This window comes from Rhinoderma darwinii, chromosome 2 (assembly GCF_050947455.1).
Source record: "Rhinoderma darwinii isolate aRhiDar2 chromosome 2, aRhiDar2.hap1, whole genome shotgun sequence".
In the NCBI taxonomy this organism is placed as follows: Eukaryota; Metazoa; Chordata; class Amphibia; order Anura; family Rhinodermatidae; genus Rhinoderma; species Rhinoderma darwinii.
This window is the reverse complement of record NC_134688.1, coordinates 247,909,062-247,934,856: the sequence shown is the minus strand read 5'-3', so window position 1 is coordinate 247,934,856 and position 25,795 is coordinate 247,909,062. Positions and strand designations below refer to the sequence as shown.

Below are 25,795 nucleotides of genomic sequence, written 5' to 3'. Positions count from 1 at the left end.
AGTATACCTTGAGAGGCAGCATATAGTCAAGTATATTTCATTAGAGTGATGGAATTTTGTCTGCACAATTAATTTAGCAAATAACTTAAACATATGATCTCTTTCAAGTTAAGGCTATGTTCACACGGAGTATTTTGGGGGAGGAATATCTGCCTCAAAATTCCGTTTGTAACTTTGAGGCAGATATTCCTCTCCCTGCACGCCGATTTTCGCGGCAATTATCACGCCGTTTTTCGCCCGCGGCCATTGAGCGCTGCGGGCATAAAACAGCGAGATATACGCTTTCTCCTGCCTCCCATTGAAGTCAATGGGAGGTCGGAGGCGGAAGCGCCCGAAGATAGGGCATGTCGCTTCTTTTTCCCGCGAGGCAGTTTTACTGCTCGCGGGAAAAAGACGCCGACGCCTCCCATTGAAATCAATGGGAGGCGTTCTCGGGCCGTTTTTGCAGAGTTTTGCGACGCGGTTTCCGCGTCAAAAAACTCTGCAAAATACCCCGTGTGAACATAGCCTAAGAGTTCTGTATTATTCACAAACAGACATGTTGCCAGTTTCATGGTATATGTGATTTATCTGGATTGTTTTAGAATTTATAATGATTTGAAATGTAGTCAATGATTCACAATGATTTGCATGGCAGTATACATTTCTAGAGGCACAACTCAATTTGGTTAATCAGTTAGGTAAATAGATTTTACATAGTGTAAAAGAAAAGGAATGGTATGTAGTGGCAATTATCATACTTCTCCATAGAATACAGATTTGACGTAATTGAAAAAAGATCTTGACCTCATGTTTATCCCGTTAGTGATTGCCAATACGCCTTATTACGGCGGCCACTAATGGGCTTTATTCTGATGCATACGCCTTTTCATGGCGCTGCATCAGAATAAATACACAGAGCAGGGAGCCGTTAAATCTCCCTGTTCTCAGCTACCAGAGGTGGCTGAGGGCTGGGGGCATCCCTGCTCGAATGGGTGAGATCGATATTCATATCGATCTCACCCGTTTAACCCCTCAGATTCAGTGCTCAATAGCAAGCGCCGCATCTGAGTGGTTTTGGAGAGAGGGAGGGAGCTCCCTCTCATCCCACTGACACCCAGCGATAAGAACACCGATCTGTGTCTCCGATGGCAGCCGGGGACCTAGCAAATGCCTGTTCGTTTTAAACGGACAGGCAGTAATACACTGCAATACAGAAGTATTGCAGTGTATTATAATAGTGATCTGAGGATCGCATATTAAAGTCCCCTAGTAGGACTAGTAAGAAGTAAAAAAAAAAGTTTAATAAAGTTAATAAACAAAATTTGAAAAAAAATGAAAAACCCACTTTTTCCCCTTACAAAATGCTTTAGTATTAAAAACCCCAAAATAAAGTTAAAAAGTTACACATATTTGGTGTCGCCACATCCGTAACGACCCCGCCTATAAAGCTATTACATTATTTAACCTGCGTTGTGAACACAGTAAAAAATAATATAAAAAACAATGGAAAAATTGCTGTTTTCTGTGAATCCTGCCTTAAAAATTTTTTGATAAAAAGTGATCAAAAAGTCGCATGTACTCCAAAATGGTACCAATAAAAACTAAAAGTCGTCCCGAAAAAAAACTGCATCATCGGAAAAATAAAAAGTTATTGCTCTTCAAATATGGAGACACAAAAACAAATAGTTTTGAAAAAAACTAGTTTTTACTGTGTAAAAGTGGTAAAACATACAAAATCTATACAAATTTGGTATCGTTGCAATCGTAACAACATGCTGAATAAAGTTATTGTGTTATTTATACCACGTGGTAAACTGCATAGATTTAGGATGCCGAAAGTGGCAAAATTTCAGTTTTTTCTCTATTCCCCCCCCCAAAAAAAGTTAATAAAAGTTAATCAATAAATTATATGTAGCTCAAAATAGTGCTATTAAAAAATACAACTTGTCCCGCCATAAACAAGACCTTATACAGCTATGTCGACGCAAAAATAAAAAGTTATAGCTCTTTGAATGCGACGAAGGAAAAACTAAAAAAATAGCTTGGTCACAGAATTAGGGTGGTCAAGAGAATGGAATCACTGACGGCCTCGTTGAATAATTGCGTAGATCGCTTTACAAGTGTGTGGAAGTTCTGGGACATGTATGACTCCTCTAGACCACCATGATAGAGACCATTGCTCTCAAAGTACACTTAGGCCTAATGTATAGAATATGATAACTCCTGGGATCCATCTTTACCTTCCCTTCTTCCTACCCTAGTGTATCTGTCTATTGTCATGTTAGTATTGTTGGAATCTTTTCTTATCTCGTATAGGCGGTGGATGCAGATGTGGAATAGCATTAAGTTAAGCTTCGTATTTCTTACTGCATAATCAGAGCGGACAATAGCTTCAGCAATGTTTTCATACTGTATAAATAGATCTTAGATAGTTTGCCCATTGAGTCCTAGCACTATATTGTGGTAATACTGTGTTGACCTAACTATAGACGATCAATGTAATGTACAATTTTTTCTTTTGTTCACCCACTTTGTACCTGCACGTCTGTATTTGCTATTGTTTTTTTTTTTATTCCCATGTTAATGCAAATTAAAATAAAAATATATAATTATATATAAAAAAAAAAAAATAGCTTGGTCATTAAGGTTTAAAATGGGCTGGTCATTAAGGGGTTAATGATAGAGCATATATAGACAGATGTGCAGTGTGGTCTAAAAAAACAACATTTCTGAAAGGAAAGCAGAATAGAAAATAGTATACAACATGGCAGAACATTTAGCTTTAATTTGAATTAAATTAACATAAATTTTCCTAACCAAATAAACAAATCTATTCCTGTAGTTGTATTTGTAATTAGGATATAATAATTCAATAATATTGTATATAATTTGCCACAATCACTAATAGTTTTTCTACTTGATTTTTAGATCACTATGGTTAAAAAATGGAATTACTATAAATGCGGTTCAATAGTACAAAAGCTTAGGTTCACTAATCGGTACAACTATGTGTCACAGACCGCCACTCTGCTTGCCTGGCCATGTCTCTCACTGCCTGGCAGTCTGCTCGCTCCCGCCACTGTCCTGATTTAGCTCCCTCTGGCCGGCAGCCTGCTCTCCCCCGTCGTTGTCTGGTTCTGCCTTTCTCTGCTCAACGGCCCACTCACTGCCGCTGCTCTCCGCTCTATCCTGTGCTGTTCATATGCGCGTGCTGACTCCTCCTTCCTAAAAGGCCAGCACACACTAAATCTTCTTAAGCCAATGGTGAGTCTGTTCTTACCACTTTAGTAAATTTCCCTACACTCAGTCGTTTAGAGACCTGCCTAAGCCCTATACCAAATTTTATGATGTCTTCAATAAAAAGCAAGCTGAATCGCTTCCACCTTATAGATTGTGCTATTGACCTGCACCCTGGAACTTAAAAAAAGGCACTGTTGAAGAAAACTCATATGTCATCCTGGCTACAGTTTGCCAAAAGGCATAAAGATGACTGAAATTGATTGGAATTTTTTTTTTAACTTTTTACAAATACATGGTATATTTGGCATAAGTTTACATAAAGCATGGTGGTAGTAGCATAATGCTGTAGAGATACTTTTTGTGCTGTTCATATGCGCGTGCTGACTCCTCCTTCCTAAAAGGCCAACACACACGAAATCTTCTTAAGCCAATGGTGAGTCTACTCTTACCAATTTAGGACTCTTCCCGCATTACTCAGTACCTGAGCAATCAGGTTATTGTGCGTTATAGTACTCAGTTAGTTATAGTTTATATTGTCCCTTGGCTATGGATCCGTTTTGTCCATTGACCATGTGTATTGTTTGCTGCCTGTGCTGACCTCGGCCAGTCTCCCATCATCAACTGAACTCTGCATACCATGACCTCAGGCCAGCTCTTGTTATTGTCTGAACTCTGCCTGCCCTGACATTTGAACCGTCTGACTACTGACTCTGCCTAATGTCCTAATCCCGCATCCTGGTGACGTTTCTTTTGTTTTGGCAGCTGTTGGTAACAGAGACTACTCCTGGAGAACTGACTTGAGAATTCCCCACACAGATCCCTGTACAGGTGTTAAAGGGTGAAGACCGGTTTGTGATAGTTTGCTCATTCTATAGATCTCCCTGACTCGGCAGCGCACCAGTAAAACTCTAAATATTCCAGGCTCTTCAGAGTATCTCAGCTCATTTGGATTCTGTATCTCCTGCCGCTTTTGCAGCACAAGCACCATCTCCAGTTCAGGTTTCCTAAATCAATGCACTATCCATTTTGAAGGACAGGGACACCTCTTCTCGTCGGATAGAGCAAGAGTTTTGTTCATTGCCACTTTATTGTCTGGCGAAGCTCTGGCTTGGGCTTTACCACTTTGCGATCGTAATTACCCTGTGATGTTGGATCTTCAACAGTTCCTGTCCACTTTTTAAAAAAGTGTTTGACTTACCTGTTTCTCCAGCAGCATCATCTTTGCTTCTGAAATGTCAAGGAACTTCTACTGTAAGCCAATATTCCATACAGTTCCGTACTTTGTGCTCAGAACCTTGCTGGAATAACGAGGCTCTAGTAGCAGCATTCCGGGAGGGTATGGCCGTATAAAAGATGAACTTGCTGGTCATGAATTACCTTCCACGCTGGATGAACTAATTACTCAGGCCAACCGGATTGATATCAGGTTCCATGAGAGACTTAGAGAATCTGAACAAGTTTGCCGGGTCCCCAGGTTATCACCCACATTGTCTTTTTGCTGGCACTCGCTTCACGGTACAAGCATTCTTGGATTCCGGGTATGCTGGGAACTTCAATCAACAGTCTCTAGTCTCCTAATACCAGATTGCTGTAAGACCGTTGAAAAGGCCTCTTTCCGTTTCTTCTTTGAATGGAAAAGTTCTGCCAAATAATGTTTGCTTTGTTACCTCTCTGACTCTACAAGTAGGAGCACTCCATTTGGAACAAGGTCCATTAGTCATCTACTCCTGGGACTTCCATGGATTCAACTACATAACCCCATCATTGACTGGAGCTCTGGACAGATTTCCCCAATAATGCTGTAGAGATACTTTTTGTGCTTGACATGTTTTATTTTCCAACAAAATATATTTTCTAAATATAATTCCGAAGCTACCCAGGAATGGCTTAACGACAACAGTATTAATCTCATGGAGGTTCCAAGTGAGAGGAAAAATTGCAATATCCACATGAGCAAAGCTATACTTCCTACCAAAAGTACCCCTACTAAATATTGTCTAAAAGGCTATAAATATTAAGTTGTGTTTTAAATGCTATATGCACTCTTGCAACCAATTGTTATTGCTCCAATGTATCTAAAATAAATAAATGAAGAAACATTGCAAATAGTCTTCACAAATCTCCTACTGTTTTTTGTATACAGCTCATATACAGACCAACGTGTTTCCATGGTTACAGAATAAAACCCTGTGTGTTGTCTGATCACTCAAACTCACCATCCGCCTGCAACCATACTGCCTGTAGGTTAGCAAAAAACTGTGATCAATGGCAGTGAAGTGGTACATGACTGCAGGATCAGACTACATATACAGCTTGTTAATAGTCTCTAATAATTGAAAGTTATGTAGATAAATTTATAGATGTTTACTTTTTACTTTGATTATTTATTTATTTTTTTACTAGTGTCAAAAACCCTAACTAAAACCACTCAGACAATATTTTACTATGTACCACCATTGACTAACAACATTGGCACTATATAAATTATCTATTTGCAGCCAATGAGGTACATAAGTAAATGTGTTAAAAATAATTTTCCCTATATTTTTTTAATTAACTGAAAAGTTTGACAAGTGTCAGCTCAAAGTATAGTTGAGAAATCCAATTTGTATATTGTATTTTATTAATATATTATTTCTTGTGCCACACACAATATAGAAAAACCCTGCTTATCTAGTTAGCGGATAATCTAAACCTACATCCTCCTCAAACAGCAGCTGCCCTTGTTGGAAATACATGTGTATTCTAAACTGTCTTCATTTTGCAAATGATAGTCATTGGCATATTTAGGTCAGAGCACTGGAGCAAATCTCTATATTCATCTGAAAAGTGCTCATGCATGTTGTATTGTGTCACAAATGCAAACTGTAACTGGGAACCAAATTCGCGTACTGTATCTCAGAACAGAATCTGCTCCAGGCCAACAGTAATATCGCTAAGATCTACACAAAGGATACATCACAATAAAAAAGCAAATACTGCTTAGAGTTTGCCACGGATATATTAGTATGCTGAGGTCCCTGGAAAGACTGAATTCTAGGAAACAATCGGAATTCTGTAGTAATTGAATAAATCATTGGCTGTCCTATAATAGTAGATCACCAGATATTATGACTGTTATAGAATGATATATAAAACTAGTACATAGAAAAGTGGAAAACTTTTTAGGGTTAGAAAACCGAAATTAAAATGTGTGATGATAGGTGATAAATGTTAGATAGGCAGGGGTCTGTTTTTTGGGACCCCCCACCAATCACTAAAATGAGGGACCATGCCTATGGTGGGGAGGAGCATTTAAAGCAAATAAAGAAGAGGCACGCTGCTGTTCCACACAAATCTATGGGAGATATGTAAACAGCAGAGAGCCTTGTTTGTCCATAGTTTATACTGTAGGTCTGTAAAGCCGTAACATATCTATTAAGGTATAACCATTACTTCATGTTTATATATGTCTACTTGTCTATAAATTCACATAACAACCTAATGGGGTATCCCATATTGGAATACCATGGCATAGCGCCAGGATATACTATAAAAACAAAAAAATTGAAAAAGAGGCAGCACTTCACAAGTCAAAAGTAGCAAAATTTATTCACCCATCAGTGAAAAGGTGCAACGTTTCAGCAGCTCAATGCAGCCTTTGTCAAGCAATGTAAAACAGATGGTTCAGTGCATTTATACAACCCATAATCAAAGGTAAACATCTTAATAAAAAGATTTACAATTTTATAAGTGCATAATTGATCATACAAGATCCATAGTGTCAATATCATAACATAGAAAAACCACGTATATGTGAACATATGAACAGCAATACTCCGCATAAGAAGTGACATAATAAAAATAACATTGCAATATCCTAAATCAGACTCAAAGTTGAATATTCACCAGCTGCAGAGTTTCAGGTGTATGGAGGTAATACATATAAGTGTGTAATCACTGGCACTCACCCAAAGCGAAGGCACATAGCACTCACGGGTCTAACGCATCACACTACTCTGGCTACGGCATCCATGAAACACAACTGCGCATGCGTGGCCCACAGTCACGTGATACTAATGTCACATGATTGGCTGTCAAGCAGATAGCGTCTGACAACCAAAAGTGTGGCATACTGCGCACGCGTATATGGAAGCCGGAGGGGAAAGAACACACTCCTATCGGTGACCTCAATGTAAGTCTATAATACTTAATGGATGTCTTTGACCCAACTTATATCACCCAAAAATAAGTAGGGAAGTCTAATATCCCAGCAAAATATAGCCATGGGCAACCCACGCTATAATGCTAAGATCATACAGGGTTCTATTGATCCAAAAAGAAAAAAAAAGAAATTTCAATAGATACAATAATATCAAGAGGCCAGGATGAGGTAACTTGGTGTGGTAGGTGATGGTCGATGTATAAGTCCACCGAACTAAAACCCTCAGCGCAAATGTATCCCTCGGCTTGGGCCAGCATTCATTGAAGTAATCCAAATTCAATACGATATAAACAAAACCTGTAGAGTAAATAAATAGATAGATAGATAGAAATAAATATAAATACAAATAAAATAGTAAATAAACTAATCAGAAAAAGAGATATGCGATCTTGTAAAAAATACCATATACAGTGACAAATAAGTGTATACAAACCCCTAATAAAAACTAGATACGTCTAGTCACCAGATTTTCAAACCCCTATCTCCTATTGCAGCTGATCGGCGCTGCAATGTAGATAACAGTAACGTTTTTCTTTTTCAAAAACGAGCATTTTTGGCCAAGTTATGAGCATTTTTATATTTATGCAAATGAGCCTTTCTTATGGACAACTGGGCGTTTTTAATCTTATTTCCAACTGGGCGTGTATTGTGTTCATTACATCTGGGTGTGTTTACTTGTTTTACTAGCTGGACGTTGTGAATGGAAGTGTATGATGCTGACGAATCAGCATCATCCACTTCTCTTCGTTACCACCCAGCTTCTGGCAGTGCACAGACACACAGCATGTCCTCGCGAGATCACGCTGTGACGTCACTCACTTCCTCCCACAGGAGGAACGAGCGAGGACACGCTGTGTGTCTGTGAACTGCCAGAAGCTGGGTGGTAACGAAGAGAAGTGGATGATGCTGATTCGTCAGCATCATACACATCCATTCACAACGTAAAACAAGTAAACACACCCAGATGTAACGAACACAATACACGCCCACTTGGAAATAAGATTTAAAAGCCCAGTTGTCCATAAGAAAGGCTCATTTGCATAAATATAAAAATGCTCATAACTTGGCCAAAAATGCTCGTTTTTGAAAAAAGAAAAACGTTCCTGTTATCTACATTGCAGCGCCGATCAGTTGCAATAGGAGATAGGGGTTTGAAAATCTGGTGACAGAGCCTCTTTAAGGGGATAAGATCATCAAAAGGTAATAGGGGAAAATAACCTCATCCCCAACCCCCCAGAGCAAGACATTCTAAGAAAACGCTTTTAAGTTATACTCAAAATTGAGTCCATGTGGTTGTAACGTATCGAGTTTATTAATCCACTCTACCTCTCTCCTCTTGAGTAGTTTCTCCCTATCACCACCTCTCCTAAGAGGGGGTATATGGTCAATAATCCCAAAACAAAGCTGATTAACCCTATGATTGGCCTCGCAGAAATGTCTGGGAATAGGTAATTCAGTCTTATTCGTATTAATGGTAGATTTATGTGTATTGAGCCTAATCCTACATTCATTAGTCGGCTCCCCAACATATAGAAGTTTGCATGGGCACATAAGGATATAAACAACAAAATCCGATCTACAGGACAATATGGGACTTGATCAGTTTATCAGGGTAACCCCTAAACTGAAATTTCTCTCCCATCTCATTAAGCCGATCAACCATTTTAGACTCGTCATCAACTATTCTTTTTATCCTCAGCATCTGACTAAACGGGAGGGATCTAATCATCCTTCTAGGATGCTGGCTCTCGTATCTTAACAAGCTATTGCGATCCGTGCTTTTTATAAAAAGATCTGTCACAAGACGGTCATTTTTAACAAAAACAGTGGTATCCAGGAATTGTATAGACTCCGTAGAACTAACCATAGTAAATTTAATATCTTGGTCCATCCCATTAAGGGCCACAAAAAAGTCCTGTAGGGAGTCCCGCGTATCAGTCCAAATGAGGAATATGTCGTCTATGTATCGCCACCATCCCAAGACCTTGGAGAAATGGTGGGACACATAGACGACAGATTCCTGAAGGTCCGCCATATATATGTTGGCATAAGTGGGGGCCATGTTGGACCCCATGGCGGTACCTTTTAATTGAACAAATAAATCGTCACCAAATAAAAAATAATTACAAGTGAGAATAGTCTCTAATAGGCCCAGGGCAAACTCCTTGCAATCGGGAGAATAATTTGTAGTATCTAAAGTTTTTTTAATGCTAAACAACCCACTCTCGTGGCTAATAGAAGTATACAATGAGATTACATGAAATGAAACCAGAATGGCCCCCTTTGGTATACTTAAGTCATGAATCTTAGATAGGAAATCGGTGGTGTCCCTAATGTAGGACCTAGCTGACGTAGCTGAAATCTTTATGATTTTTTGGAAGACAATATATTAGGGGAGTAACAGAATGTCTACCAAATCTAGTGCATACGCATTATCGACCAAATATTTAGGCTTCCTCATAAACTCAAATTTTGGATCTCCAGTGACTTTCCTATAAACAGTAGGATCATATAATTGTCTCTCCAATTCATTAACGTAAAGCTGGCGGTCCATAACGACGATTCCACCGCCTTTGTCAGCGGGTTTAATACTGAGATTGTCGTTATGGACCAGCTCCTGTAATGTCACAATCTGCTCACGTGTAAGGTTAGGGCGAATCAAAGTTTCACCCTGACCCAACGCGTTAGTCATTAATGTACAAATATCCTTTTTGACAGAAGAAATAAAAGCATCCAATACATCAGAATTAACCATAGGTGAATAGTCGCTCTTGTTGAAGAGACCAAATTTCTTTAAGCAAAGTTCAGGTTCTGGATTAAACAGTTGTTGTTGTTGTCTAGAGAACCACAGTTTTAATTTAATCGACCTAAAAAAAGATTGTAGATCAATATGAAGTTGACACCAGTCTGTAGCTGAGACTGGACAGAAAGAGAGTCCTTTACCCAATAGGGACAATTGTGTAGGAGATAACATGCACAAAGATATATTTACCACCAGAGAGTCCTGCACAGCATCTATTTCTTCTGAGCTCCCACATGTTTCGTGGATCTTCCGCTCCTTGTTTTCTGACTTTTGATGGTGGCGTCTACCGCCCCGTCTAGTGCGGCGTTTCTTTCTAACACAGCCATCGTTGGTAAGTCTAAAAAATCAGTAGTTGTCAACTGTGGAAACTTCTTATTTCTGATAGATTTTTTTACTGCCATCGTTAATCATTTTCACATTTTTGTTATCACTGTATTGCCAGCCATACACCTGTCCAGAGCTATAATCTTCATGGTCCCGATGTCATTTATGTCTCTTGGCCTCCTCCTGTTCAGATTGGAATTTATCCATCTGTTGTGCAACTCGATCTTTGTAGCCTGTCAATTCACTCGGTTCCATAACAGATATAAGCTTCTGTTCACTCTCACTAAGGTTAAGTGTAGTAAGCCCAATTTCTTTCTGTAAAAACTCCACATTCAAAAGGATAATATCCAAGGCATATTTGTTAGACAAACCTTCAAAGCGTGAACAAAATTCAGCATTAGTAGGAAACAGATTTGGTCTTAGATGTGACCGTAAACCACGTGGGATCCTATTGTGCTTATAATATATCCTGGCTCCTTAGGATATACTATAACATTCTGATCGGAGTGAGTACAACTTCTGGAACGCCACCAATCCAACAAGGATCGGACAGAGGTCCCTTTCCAGCATTTCTCCTGCACAGCGGCGCTCCCATCCATCTTTGAGCCAATGGAAAAATAAACATCCTCTTGGTGCTACAATATATAAAATATTCAGTGATTAAAAATTACGGGGAGCACAAAGCGTTTACCATGTGAAGATAAGGAAAAATCATTTATCACTGGAATATTCCTTTATAGAGATTTTTCACATGATTAAAATTTGTTATATCAATTTTATAAGCCACAAAGGTCTAAACAATAGGGGTACATGGTGCCCTGTTTACGGCATAGATTTTTTACAATTTATTCATGGTCATTCTTCATTGTTGTCCATGAGACATACAGAAACAGTTGAATGATTTACCCATACCTTCATTGACTTCCATGAAGAGTGACCATGCAACTCTCAACTGGGAATGTGGCACCAGACACCCCGGTGCTCATGATTGCTGGGGTCTCAGTCACTGAACCCCAACCAATTAGACAAATATTGTTTATTCACAGGTAAGAATAATTGTATTAGACCTTTGCTATAATTGCATGCAAACATAAAGCAATACAAAGCCACTTTGTATTAGTTCCTCAGTAACAACTGCCTAGCAGTTCCGGCATCATGAGGAAGCTACTGATGTATTTCTAGGAGCAAATACGTGAGGCTAAGAAGCAGCATAGAGTCAGTCATCCTACACTGCAATCTAATGCTATTTTTGCTGTCCTTTTATATTGCTCCCCTAGCATTTTATTAAAAACTGCTGCAGCTGAAATCTTTCTAAAAATTGTTTCAATAACAGTGTACGCAGTCCAAGCATGAAAATAAACCATTACAAACATCATTATGTTGATTTAGTGCTGCTGAAACAGCATAACATATGTCATTGTCTACAGTGCCAAGTACTTCTCATTCTCACTATATGCTCTGTCTTCCTACAGAACCCAGAGCCCATGGCCAGCTATACATCGGGCTACTACTTTACTGATGATGCTAAGCCTACAAGGTCAGATCTTCAGATTATATCCACATTTCAGGAGGATGCCTTGTTTCCCAAGAGTGTAAAAGATATGGCAGAACATCTAATGGAGAAAGAGCAGAACCAAGGTATATAAACTACAGACTGGGTTGCAGTAGGAAAATATGTTGGTACTGGTTATTTTTAACCCCTTAACCCGTTAGTGACCGGCCCATAGTGTTTCTACGTCTCTACGTCGTTTCTACCCCAAAAACATACCAATAGGGAATTTAGATTGTGAGCCCCAATGGGGACAGTAAAAGAGAGGACCTCTGTACAGCGCTGCGTAATATGTTGGCGCTATATAAGTAACTGGAATAATAATAATACGTCGGTCACTAACGGGCCTTATTCCGATGCCATAGACTTTTTACGTTGCGGCATCGGAATAAGTAAACAGAGCAGGGAGCTGTCAAATCTCCCTGCTCTCAGCTGCCAGAGGTAGCTGAGGGCTGGGGGCGTCCCTGCTCTGCCGGGTGAGATCGATATAAGTATTGATCTCACCCGTTTAACTCCTCAGATGCGGTGCACAATAGCGTGCACCGCATCTGAGTGGTTTTGGAGAGAGGGAGTGTCTGTGTCTCCGAGTGTCTGTGTCTCCGATGACAGCCGGTGGCCTAATAAAGGCCCCCACGTCTGCCTGTCGTGAATGCCTGCTAGATCATGCCTCTGGCATGACCTAGCAGATGCCTGTCCGTTTTACACGGACAGGCATAATACACTGCAATACAGAAATATTGCAGTGTATTATAAATGCGATCGGAGAATCGCATAGTGAAGTCCCCTAGTGGGACTAGTAAAAAAGTGAAAAAAAAAGTTTAATAAAAAGTGAAAAAAAAAATGAAAAACCCACTTTTTCCCCTTAGAAACTGCTTTACTATTAACAAACAAAATAAAGTAAAAAAGTTACACATATTTGCCTTACTGTGATTTGCTGCCTGATCTATTTGCCTTAGTAGTGGATTTTTTTGTGGATTCTGTTATATTTGGCGGCTTGTAGCAAACTCCCACCAGTATTTTATTATTGTATTTCCCCATGTATGGTATATCTTACCCATGGAGATTACACAAGTTATTTTCCCTCACATATATTTTCCGTATTGTGGGCTTTAGACAGGACTTTACATAAAGGAAAACCCTTACCACTTTTTTATGATCCTTTCTGAACAAACTAACTTTTATTTTAAACAAATCCTTAATACCTGTTTTAACCCATACCTCCATTCCACCCCCAGTTTCTTTAAAATGTCCCAGTTCTCTATCTACATTATGTTGCCTACTTTATATGGAGTTGCCCTCTCCTTTTTCCATCGCTTAAACACGCCTCTAACCCCCTAACCATCTTCTCCCCAAACACAGATGACCCCCCCCCCCCATTTAGGTGCAACCCATCCCTACTGAAGAGCCTTTAGCAACATAGAAATTGGGCCAGTTCTCCAAGAACCCAAAGTGCACATTCAGACATGGCGGACAGTCCGCAGTGGAATTCTGCAGCAGCCGTTTTTTACATTTGTTTCTATACATTTGTAGGAAACTTAGTTCAGACATTGTGGAAAATAACTGTGCGGAATTTTGGCTGCGGTGCAGAATTTTCCCTCCGCAACATGCTCATTATGTTGCGGAGAAGAAGCGGAATTTCACTGTGGATTTCAGCCTTTGCAATGCAAAAACTGAAATCTGTGGCAAGTCCGCTGTGATATCTGAAACGTCTGAATTACCTGTCAAATATGCAAATGTTGGTGCAGATTCGTTGCGTAATTGCCCCGAATCTGCACCAACATTTGCAGCGGAAAAATTCCACCACATCTGAACATGGCCGAAGACCTCCTTCCTACACCAATTCCTGAGACATTTGTTTACCTCTCTAATCTCCTGCTGCCTCTCTGGTGTGGCACATGCTACAGATAGTATTTCAGAAAATACTATGTTTGAGGTCCTTGCCCTAAAATACTTTTTAATAACCTTCCACCTACCATTAACTTTGTCACGGGTGCCAATGTCACCATGACCACTAGATCTTCACCAGCCGCTCCCAGTAATATATACCATACCCGATCCATGATATATTCCCTAGAAGTATTGGTTCTGGGTAAGATATGGTGTCTCTAGAAGTATTGGTTCTGGGTAAGATATAGTGCCTCTAGAAGTATTTTTTTTTTTGGTAAGATATGGTGCCTCACATAGATTAAAGAGGTATTCCCATCTCAGACATTTATGATGTATCTGGATAGTGTGGGTCCCCAACCCTAGTCCAGCCTCGTGAGGCGGCCATGTGCTCGGTTGTGTCTGTAACTCCCATAGAAGTGAATGGAGAGGGTCACACACATGTGCAGCCATCTCTGCATTCACTCTCTGTCTGGATGCGGCAGACGGTGGTCCTCCAGGATGTTTGAGATGGGAATACCTCTTTAAAGGGGTTCTCCGCTTTGGACTATGCCTACTTGTTAGAAAATAAGATGACCCCCAGCTATCAATTATAATCTGTGGGGGAACCCTGAAGCACCACTAGAGGGGAAATAAAGCATGACACAGTGCCCATTCAAATCAATAAATTGTCTGTGTAATTCAGGACCAGTCCTCCAGATAGAGAGAGACACTCATTGTAGTCACTTTCCACTTTGGCCAAGAGAGTCTGAAACAGGGAATCCCATTCTAGTAATTTAGATTTTTCCGCCTGCAATAAAACTGTCACCAGATTATAAGTGCCCTATCTCCTACATAATCTCATTGGTGCTGTAATGTAGATAACAGCATTGGTTTTTATTTTGAAAAACTATCATTTTTGAGCAAGTTATGAACAATTTTAGATTTATGCTAATGAGTTTCTTAATGACCAACTGGGCGTGTTTTTACTTTTGACCAACTGGGCGTTGTACAGAGGAGTGTATGATGCTGACCAATCAGTGTCATACACTTCTCATTGTTACAGCTCAGCATGATCCACAGAACAGTGTGATTGTGCAGTGAATGAAGCTGGGCTGGAACAATAAGATGTGTATGACACTGATTGGTCAGCGTCATACACTCCTTTGCACAATGCCCACTTGGTCAAAAGTAAAAACACGCCCAGTTCGTCATTAAGAAACTCATTAGCATAAATCTAAAATTGCTTATAACTTGCTCAAAAATTATAGTTTTTCAAAATAAAAACCACTGCTGTTATCTACATCTCAGCACCAATCAGATTATGTAGGAGATAGGGCAATTATAATCTGGTGATAGAGCCTCTTTAACTAGTAATTGGGCAGGACCAAGGACAATTGAAGGTTAAGTCAGGTCTTTTGGAGCTGCATCTCTCAATATATTATAATAAATAATATTTTAAGTCACTTGTTATCCAATATTGTATTTTATTTTTAATATGCAATAATTAAATGTATTAAGCTTTAGATAAATTCTTGTGTTTTTTTATTAGCAGTGTCTGAAAATCAGTTAAAGGACTGGTATGAAGCAAGGTTAGGCAGTTACAAGTCATCCTTTGGACAGCCATCCTCAGCAGATTGCAACACTCACAATGTGGTACGATATCATCAGAAAAGTGGTCTGCATGTCCGAATCAAACAAGCCTTTGGACTGGAAGGTAAATTACAACATTACTCCCATTATGCAAAATGCAATTCTGACTCCCATAAGCATGGCTTGAGGAAAGTTATTTGTGCTTGATTGGTAAAGACAAAACTAAGTGCAGTACAATATCTCATTGTTTTTCTAGTCTGTTTTATCCATGTTAGTAATTCAGCCATTCAATACAAAATATAAGAATAGACTTCCCTTTAGGATTCCTCTACATTCCTTCAACATCGCTGTTTGGGTCCCCACCGTATCTTTGATTACACACCAGAGTGATGACATAAAACATCATATGGGCAGTATTCATTAAATCCATGCGAAAAAAAACCCTCTGCTTGGCACACAGTATGGGACCATAGAAATCCATGGCCGTCGTTTATAGGATATTCGGAATAAAGCCGTGTGCATTAGGCCAAATACAGTAACACTATGCATACTTCTGTAATGCTATGCTATGCACACAATGATGCTCATATACTGTACAGTATAGTATCAATGCTGCAGCTGCAGTTTTTATATATCATAGCATCAAACAATATTTACTATGTACGCAATTGCTGCCCTGTTACTCTATAGCAGTGGTTCCCAAACTTTCTGAGGCCGGGACTTAATTTTGGCTGAGACTTTTGTTTGTGACCCCCACTACCGTACTTAGCCTAATTTTGTCTGATGTATTTCAACATCATTCGTAGTTAGATGCCGGTACTTAGCTCCATTCAAAAAATAAGTCCCTGCAACATCAAAAACAGCGACAATTGTTAGAGGGGTTATGGGGCGGGTTCAAGGTATCCTGCTGCTGTGCTTTGCTGAGGCCCAACTATGGCTGCTGATGGTGGGTTATGTGACCAGACCCATCCATTAGTGGCCAACAGAGGTGTAGCTAGGGGTTTAGAACAGGTGGGTGAAACAAAAATGAATGGTCCCCAACCCAGTGTGCCTCCCACACAGTATAATGACCCCTTAGTGGCCCCCACATAGAATAATGCCACTATAGCTGCCGCACACAGTATAATGCCCCTATAGTGCCTCCCCACACTGTATAATGCCCCTATAGTACGTCCACACACAGTATATTGCCTCCCCATAGCTGCCCCTACACCGTATAATTACCCCTTAGTGCCCCACACAATGTGATGTCCCTATTGCTGCCCCCACACAGTATAATGCGCCTATAGCTGACCCCACACAGTATAATGTCCCTATAGTGCCTCCCTACACAGTGTAATGCCTGTGAAGCTGTCCCCACACAGTATAGTGCCCCATAGCTGCCCCCACACAGTATAAAATCCCCTTAGTGCCCTTTACACTGTATAATGCCCCCCATAGCTGCCCTCATAGGATAATGCCCCCATAGCTTCCACACACACACACACACACACACACACACACACACACACACACACACACACACACACACAGTTTAATTCCCTATAGCTGCCCCAAGAGGATAATGCCCCTATAGCTGTTCCCACACAGTATAATGCTCCCATAGCTGCCTCCACACAATATAATGCTCCTGTAGCTGCCCCCACACAGTATAATGCTCCTATAGCTGCCCTTCCCACAGTATAATACCCCCCATAGCTGCCCCCACACAGTAAAAAGCCCCCATCGCTGTACCCACACAGTATAACATCCCCATAATCGCCACCTCACAGTATAATGTCCCACAGTTACCCCCACACAGTATAATGCCCCCATAGCTTCCCCCTCACAGTATAAAGCCCCATAGCTGCCTCCACACAGCCCCAATAGTGCCTAATAGAAATAATAAAATACATATTCACCTATGTCCGTACACACGACAGCTGGAGGAGATCCTTTTGCTCCCTGTATGTGCAGCTCAGTGCAGACAGGCACGATCACGTCACTACATCATGCCTGTCTGCTTCGAGACACTCATGGCTCATCGCTCACTGCAAAGTGAATGCTGGAGCAAGGAGCAGTCAGCTCCTTGTTCCAGCATTGATTTTAACTGTATCTGCGTCTTGAGGATGCAGATACAGTTGAAACTGGGACATCAGTCAGTGCCTCGCAACCCCGCGGAGGTCTTCACACGACCACCCAGGGGATCGTGATCCACAGTTTGGGAAATCATGCTCTAGACTTTAGTTTAATATAGTTTATCTAAAACACTACTGCATTTATACTACACAGTATATGAATAGCATTCTGCATGTTATAGTTTCAGTGATTATAGACATTGATGTACAGAAACAGTTTAAAAGATCTACTGTATGCAGCGGAGAAGCTGTGCTGCACTAAATACAGTATGATGGCAGGCAGCCCTGCAGGGAGCAGATGGTAATGGCAGAAGGGGAGGATGGAAAGTCAGATGACTTGACTGACCTCTGGGATTGGCCAATGGAGTCATCTGGTCTGGGAGCAATTCTTGCTGGCAAATGTCCGATGCACTTTATTCAATGACGAGTCTTGGTATTACCAGGTAAATGTCCGATACACATACTAGTCCTTCTCAATTAATTTGAATATCAACAAAAGGTTAATTTATTTCAGTAATTCAATTCAAAAAGTGAAACTCATATATTACATAGATTCATTACACACAGAGTGATCTATTTCCAGCATTTTTTTCTTTTAACTGGTTGCCGACACAGGACGAGAATGCTCGTCCTGAGCGACGAGTACTTGGCGCATTAGGACGAGCATTCTCGTCCTGTGTGACAGCCATCTGTGCGCGCGATCGAGAGCAGGGCAACGGCTGTAATACACAGCCCCGCTCTGACAGCGGAGAGAAGAGAAACATCTTCTCTCCGCCGTTAACCCTTTGAATGCCACGATGAAAGCTGATCGCGGTATTCAAGGAGGGGGGACTGCACTTTGATCGCATCACAGAAGATAACTGTGACACGATTAAAGCCCATAACTCGTACGGCCAGACAGCCCAGGGTCCATTGAAGGACCCCAGGGCTGTCTGAACATATTTCCTGTTGTTAGGGCATACTGAGGTATACTGAGTATGCCCTAACCACTGCCTGTGTACAATCAGTACACAGGCTAATGTACTAGCATATAGATCTATGCCAGTACATTACAGTTACAAAATCAAAATGATAAATCCCTTTATGGGATTTAAAAAAAAAAAAAAAGTTAAATGAATTTAAAAAAATTAATGATAAATAAATAAATAAATAAAAAGTAAAAAAAATACACAGAAACACACATTTTTTTATAATAAATAAACTTTTTAAAATATAAGTCCCAAAACATGAAATAATATAGACATATTTGGTCTGTCCGACCGAAACAACCTAAACAACAAATGTATAACATTATTTATGATGATCGGTGTATGGTGTAAAAAAAAATATATAAAAACTGCTGTGGAACTGCTTTTTTTCTGCATTTTCGCCAAAATAAACATTTATAGAAATCAAACGATAATGTATTTGTACCAAAAAATGGTACCTACATAAAGTACAACTCGTCCCGCAAAAACAAAGTCTCATACAACTACGTCAGATAAAAAATAAAAGAGTTATGAAAGTCGGGATGCAAAGAGGGAAATATAAAAAAATTGTTCTGTCCTCAAGGCCAAAATTGGCCGTGTCCTTAAGGGGTTAATGTTGGTAATTATGGCTAACAGTTAATGAAAATCCAAAATTTAGTCTCTCAGAAAATTTGAATATTAAATAAGCCAATTTCAAAAATTATTTTTGATACAGAAATGTTGGCCTACTGAATAGTATGTACAGTATATGCAATCAATACTTGGTCGGGGCTCCTTTTGCATGAATTACTGCATCAATGGTGTGGCATGGAGGCGATCAGCCTGTGGCACTGCTGAGGTGTTATGGAAGCCCAGGTTACTTTGATAGCGGCCTTCAGCTCGTCTGCATTGTTGGGTCTGGTGTTTCATCTTCCTCTTGACAATACCCCATAGATTCTTTATGTGGTTTAACGCTTAACGGAGTCAATGCAGCCGTCTACCAGGAAACTTTAGAGCACTTCATGCTTCCCTCTGCTGACAAGCTTTATGGAGATGCTGATTTCATTTTCCAGCAAGAATTGGCACCTGCCCACACTGCCAAAAGTACCAATACCTGGTGTAATAACCACAGTATCACTGCGCTTGATTGGCCGGCAAACTCGCCTACCTAAACCCCATACAGAATCTATAGGGTATCGTCAAGAGGAAGATGAGACACCAGACCCAACAATGCAGACGAGCTGAAGGCCGCTATCAAAGCAACCTGGGCTTCCATAACCCCTCAGCAGTGCCACAGACTGATCGCATCCATGCCACGCCGCATTGATGCAGTAATTCATGCAAAAGGAGCCCCGACCAAGTATTGACGGCATATACTGTACATACTTTTCAGTAGGCCAACATTCCCGTATTAAAAATCATTTTTGAAATTGGGCTTATATTATATTCAAATTTTCTGAGACGCTAAATTTGGGGTTTTCATTAACTATTAGTCATAATCATCAACATTAAAAGAAAATAATGCTGGAAATAGATCACTCTGTGTGTAATAAATCTATATAATATAGGAGTTTCACTTTTTGAATTGAATTACTAAAATAAATTAACTTTTTGATGATATTCTAATTCATTGAGAAGGTCTAGTAGAGGTGGGGTCGGGGAGATGAGGGAGGAGTGACTAAAATTAACTCAGGACCTTTTTCCTATGGGACTCTTCTCCCACGGGACCCATAGCAGTAGCATACCCTGTCTTTATGGTAGATACACCACTTTACATAATACAATTCTCTAGTACTTTAGCCAAAGTACTTTCAAACCAGTGGTACATTTTGAACTGTGGAAGAGATCATAGTTTAAAATGTATTCTAACTGAACAGCTAGAGCAGACCTGTGTGAACTCCATCAGTATGCTATAAAGTTCATCAAATAGCATTTATCATGTGCTGACCTACCACAGATTGTACCTTGGCAGAAGTGCATGCAGCACAAAGTGGTGAGACCTGAAACAAGGTCAGTGATGCCAATTAAGAGCAAGTTAAAGAGATTGTCAACTTTTGCTAATCATTTTTTTTCTAAGAACCCCCCAAAATTAAGCTGATTTTAGGGTGTCCCACTGCTGGAACCCCCAGCCATCATCTGTAATCTGCAGAGGAACCTGAAAGGGATAAATTCCAGTTCAGCACCAATGTACAGCAAAAAAGCATTACACAGTTCTCATTGAAATCAAAACTACTCCTAATAATTTAGAATACCCTTTTAGCATGTTTAACAACAGAAACCAGAAAAACCCTTTAAGTGGTAAGTAAACTCCCAGGAATCTGTGCACAATATAGGAAATAAGGCAGTATACATCACTATATACCAGTAATCAGTCATGCGTCTAATTCCCACTTTTCATTTTTAGACAATCATATTGCCATCAGATTGTTAGTTTTCTTTAAAACAAAAGAAATGTTTATTTTGAATGCAAATTATATTGTTCTTATACTTTTTTTTTTTTAACCCCCAACAGTGGATGGTCTATATGTTAATGTATTTGCTAGAATCTTAAAGGGAACACAGAGTATGCAACTTCCAGAGTTACCACAACGCTGGGGAGGAGAGGAAAAGCTGTTGACTCGACAGCATGACTTCACAAGTCTACAGAGGTCACCGAGGTGGATAGATCCTTCAGTGGTATGTAATGTAGATACTGCATGACGCTTCAGTAGTCTTTAATATTGGTTTTTGTTTCTTTTTTTTTCACGTAGAGTCTGTAAGATGCTTCGGTAAACGTAAAAATATTTTTTTCTTAATTTATTTTTACATTAGTTTAGTTAATTTCTATTTGTAAAAAGTGTCTTATGTTATACCAAAAGATAAGAATCATTTTCACTCTAGTAACACATTAAGTAGCATTAGTAACATTAGTGACACATTAATGCATTAAGCGCATTTTTAATACAAATACATTTTATTTCAGAATTGACAGCAGTAAAAAGCACAAAACAATCCCCTATGTAGAAGCAGTATAAGGCCTTATTCACACGAAGGTGTGCGTTGTGCAGCGTTTTGCACTTCCGTGTGTCATCAGTGAATGGTGCGTGGCTGCGTGATTTTCACGCATATGCCATCCTCGGTTTTGATGTTTAGAAAAAGAAATGAATGAAGTGCTTTTATTTTTTCCTTCAGTTCTTTATCTACTGTTGCGCGAATCACGCACAACACACGGAAGTGCTTCCGTGTGCTGCGCGTGATTTTTCACGCACCCATTGACTTCAATGGGTGCGTGATGCGCGAAAAACGGCCAAGTATAGGCCATGTCGTGAGTTTTACGTAGCGGACATACGCTGCGTGAAAATCACGGAATGTCTGAATGGCCCCATTGACTAACATAGGTCCGCGCAACGCGCGTGATTTTCACACGCGTATCATGGACGTTAAACACGTTCGTGTGAATAAGGCCTACGTGTTGAAATTAGAATTGAGCATGATAAAATAATAAATATTATAGTGTTAACTGCATAGAAACAATCTAGTAACCAATGACATATTAACCCCTTCCCCCTGCTTGCATTCTGGGCCCTAATATCCTAGCAATTTTTTTTTGTTTTTCCATCGTCACATTCAAAGAGCAATAACTTTTTTTATTTTCACGTGGACATGGCTGTATGAGGACTTGTTTTTTGCGGGATGAGTTGTATTTTTCAATGGCACTGTTTTGGGGTAATTTTTGAAATTAACCTTTCTTAACATTTTTTTGGGGGGGATATAAAAAACCCCAGCAATTTAGCCATTGTTCTATGCATTTTACATTTACGCCGTTTACCGTGCTGCGTAAATAACATGCTACCTTTATTCTATGGGTCGGTACGATTACGGTGATACCACATATGTAGAGGTTTTTTATGTTTTACTACTTTTGCACAATAAAAACACTTTTGAACTAAAATAATTTTATTTTGCATCGCTGCTTTCCAAGAGCCATAACTTTTTTATTTTGTCGTCATATAAGGGCTTGTTTTTTGTGGGAGTTCATTGCTACCATTTTGAGGTACATGAGACTTATTGATTAACCATTTATTATAATTTTTTGGGGGGGGAATGGGAAAAAATAGCAATTTTGCCGTTGCTTTTTGCGTTTTTTTTTTTTACAGCATTCACCGTACGGTTTAAATAATACTCTAACTTTATTTTTTGGGTCATTACGATTGCGGGGATACCATATATGCGTAGTTTTTATTTTATTTTTACACTTTTACTAAATAAAACCATTTTTTTAGGGGGATTTTATTATTTTTTTTTTTTTAATGTGTACCTCTTTATTTATTTTTATTTCACATTAATTATTTTTTCAGTCCCACTAGGGGACTTCACTATGCGATCTTTAGATTGTAGATATAATGCTTTGGTATACTTCGTATACCAGAGCATTACTGCTGGTCAGTATAATACTGACAGGCATCTATTAGGATGTGCATCTGGAACATCCTAATAGGTATATAGCCAGGGCAGACCTTCAGGCCTTTGTTAGGCCCCCGGCTGCCATGGCACCCCATCGGATGCCCGCAATTGCATTGGCGCGCCGCCGATGGGTGATAGAGGGAGCTCCCTCCCTGTGTAAACAACTCAAATGCAGCGGTCGCTATTGAGCCCGGCATTTGAGGAGTTAAACTTCAATCGCTACTGTTTGAGCAGGAGCCCGGCTGTCGTCAGACATCTGAGCCCCGGCTCTAGCATGCCCGGGAGACCTGTGCAGGTCGTTTATTAGGCCACCGTGAAAAGGCGGCGGCCTAGAATAAAGCCCCTTAATGACCGCCGAGAAAAGGCGTATCGGCGGTCACTAAGCACTTCCGGACCGCCCATTGACTATAAACGTCCGGGCAGTCCTTAATTAACTCTGCAGGGCCGTTCCAGAACGTCCTGCAGAGATAGCCTGTTTGCCAGTCTGAAGCGGCATTTAGCTCAGTGATACAGCTGTCTCTAGACAGCTGACATCATGGAGCTCTTCCCAGAGACCAATCAGTGAGGTCTCTGGGCATGTGATCATTGTTACAATTGTCACAAGGATCACTATACTTTCCCCATCGTCGTGGCACCCCCGCCCCCCTCATGTCGATCCCACGCCCCCCCTCGCGACACCCTGCCCCCCCTCATGGCACCTCCCCTCACGGCCCCCTCCTCCACCTCGTGACCCCCCTCCCGGCACCCCCCCCCTCTAACTGCTCCCTCTCCTGGCAGGCTGTCAGGAGAGGGAGAACAGTGTATAATAAAAAAAATATATATATTTCTATCTATCTATCTATCTATCTATTTCCAAACGAATAGGCAGCACAGCACAGGTTCCAATTCAGTGAAAAAAGGTTTATTCACCCATAAGTCAGTGCAATGTTTCGGCCCATGTGGGCCTTTCTCAAGCATATCTATCTATCTATCTATCTATCTATCTATCTATCTATCTATCTATCTATCTATCTATCTATCTATCTATCTATGTCATATCTATCTATCTATCTATCTATCTTCTAATTGTCATATCTATCTTCTAATTGTCATATCTATCTTCTAATTGTCATATCTATCTAATAGATAGATAGATAGATAGATAGATAGATAGATACGATGGATATGGGAGAGAGAAATAGATAGATATGACATAGATAGATATGACATAGATAGATATGACAGATAGATAGATAGATCGATAGATCGATAGATCGATAGATCGATAGATCGATCGATAGATGAGAGAGATATGAGATAGATAGATCTAAATTGCGATTTATTTATTTTTTGTGTTATACGAATAGAGATTATTATTATTTCTATCTACCTATCGATTTATCTATATCTTTCATATCCTATATATTGATGTATTGTACAGTTTTATGTTGGGGCTACACCGCGACATTGGCCGCCACACTGGTTGCATACATAAAATCGCTATGGAACCAGCTTTGGAAAATTTGCTCTCCAAAAGCCAGTTTACGCACCATTGTAAGCTCCGCCTTGCGACCAGCGTGTATGAAATGCACACATATTTGGTAACCTTGAAGTTGGCAGAAGTTGCCAAGTATGTATTCAGGTGTGTTAACCCAGTGGCATGCACCAGATGTAAAAAAAAAGGTCACCTGAATTCACATATTTGGGGAAAAAAATACCAGTTTTAATTTTTCAATGAAGTCAATGAATTGTCTGGAAAAAAATACAGGGCTAAAATCTCTTATGTCACTAAACTAATACCTTGAGGGGTCTAATTTCCAAAAAAAGTCATTTTGGGGGTGTTGACAGTGTTTTGGCTCTTCACAACATCTGTAATGGTCGTATGGTGTCCGCAAATCAGCTTTGGAAAATTTGCTGTCCAAAAGCCAGTTTGCGCACAATTCATTGTAAGCTCCACCTTGCGCCAAGCGTGTAAGACATACACACATATTTGGTATCGTTAAAGACGGTAGAAGTTGCCAAATTTGTTGTAGCGTCCATGGCCGCGGGTCGTCGGGTCTACTCACCTCCTGACGCCCGCAGCCATGGATCTGTGAGCGCTGGTCCCCATCTCCTTCCTAGGAGAAACCAGCGCTCTCTTCCGCTCCGGTCTGCTCGTGCCCGCTCTTAAAGGGCCAGCGCGCGCACATAAATTCAATCACCCCTTCTGATCCTTGACTGAGCGTTGTTAGTATATTCCTAGTCTGTCTTGCAAATGGTCCCTTAGTGTTTCCCGTTCCAGTTGTTACCCGTGCCTGTGGTGGAGGACCGGTTCTCGAAGATGGCACATTTTATCCCACTGACCGGCCTACCTTCTGCTCCCCGACAGGCGAGTCTCTTCACACAGCACATCTTCCGCTTGCATGGCTTGCCCCTTCACATTGTGTCCGATCAGGGGGTTCAGTTTACCTCGAAATTCTGGAGAGCCATCTGTAAACTCCTGGATGTGAGATTGGACTTTTCCTCAGCCTATCACCCCCTGTCCAATGGGCAAGTCGAGAGGATGAACCAGATCATGGAGAATTATCTCCGTCACTTCATCTCCTTACAGCATGGTAACTGGGTGCAGCTTCTTCCATGGGCCGAGTTCTCGTACAACAACCACACAAGCGAGTCCACCACTTCCACTCCGTTTTACATTGTGTACAGTCAACATCCTAGAGTCCCTCTTCCAGTAAACAAAATGTAGAACAATAGCGACCTCCAGCTCAC

The 25,795-nt window shown here is 40.4% G+C and overlaps 1 protein-coding gene across 6 annotated transcripts in view; it reads left to right on the top strand.

Moving 5' to 3' along the window:
- LOC142742856 (uncharacterized) overlaps window positions 1-25,795 on the top strand; it is a 285,274-nt gene that overhangs the window by 149,958 nt on the left and 109,521 nt on the right. For 5 of the 6 annotated variants that reach the window (XM_075853027.1, XM_075853028.1, XM_075853025.1 and 2 more), the window contains exons 23-25: window positions 12,026-12,191; window positions 15,518-15,682; window positions 21,135-21,298. In XM_075853027.1, the coding sequence (XP_075709142.1) occupies window positions 12,026-12,191; window positions 15,518-15,682; window positions 21,135-21,298 (495 nt within the window). The remainder of the gene's footprint in view (window positions 1-12,025; window positions 12,192-15,517; window positions 15,683-21,134; window positions 21,299-25,795) is intronic. The other variant, XM_075853026.1, reaches the window with a different exon arrangement.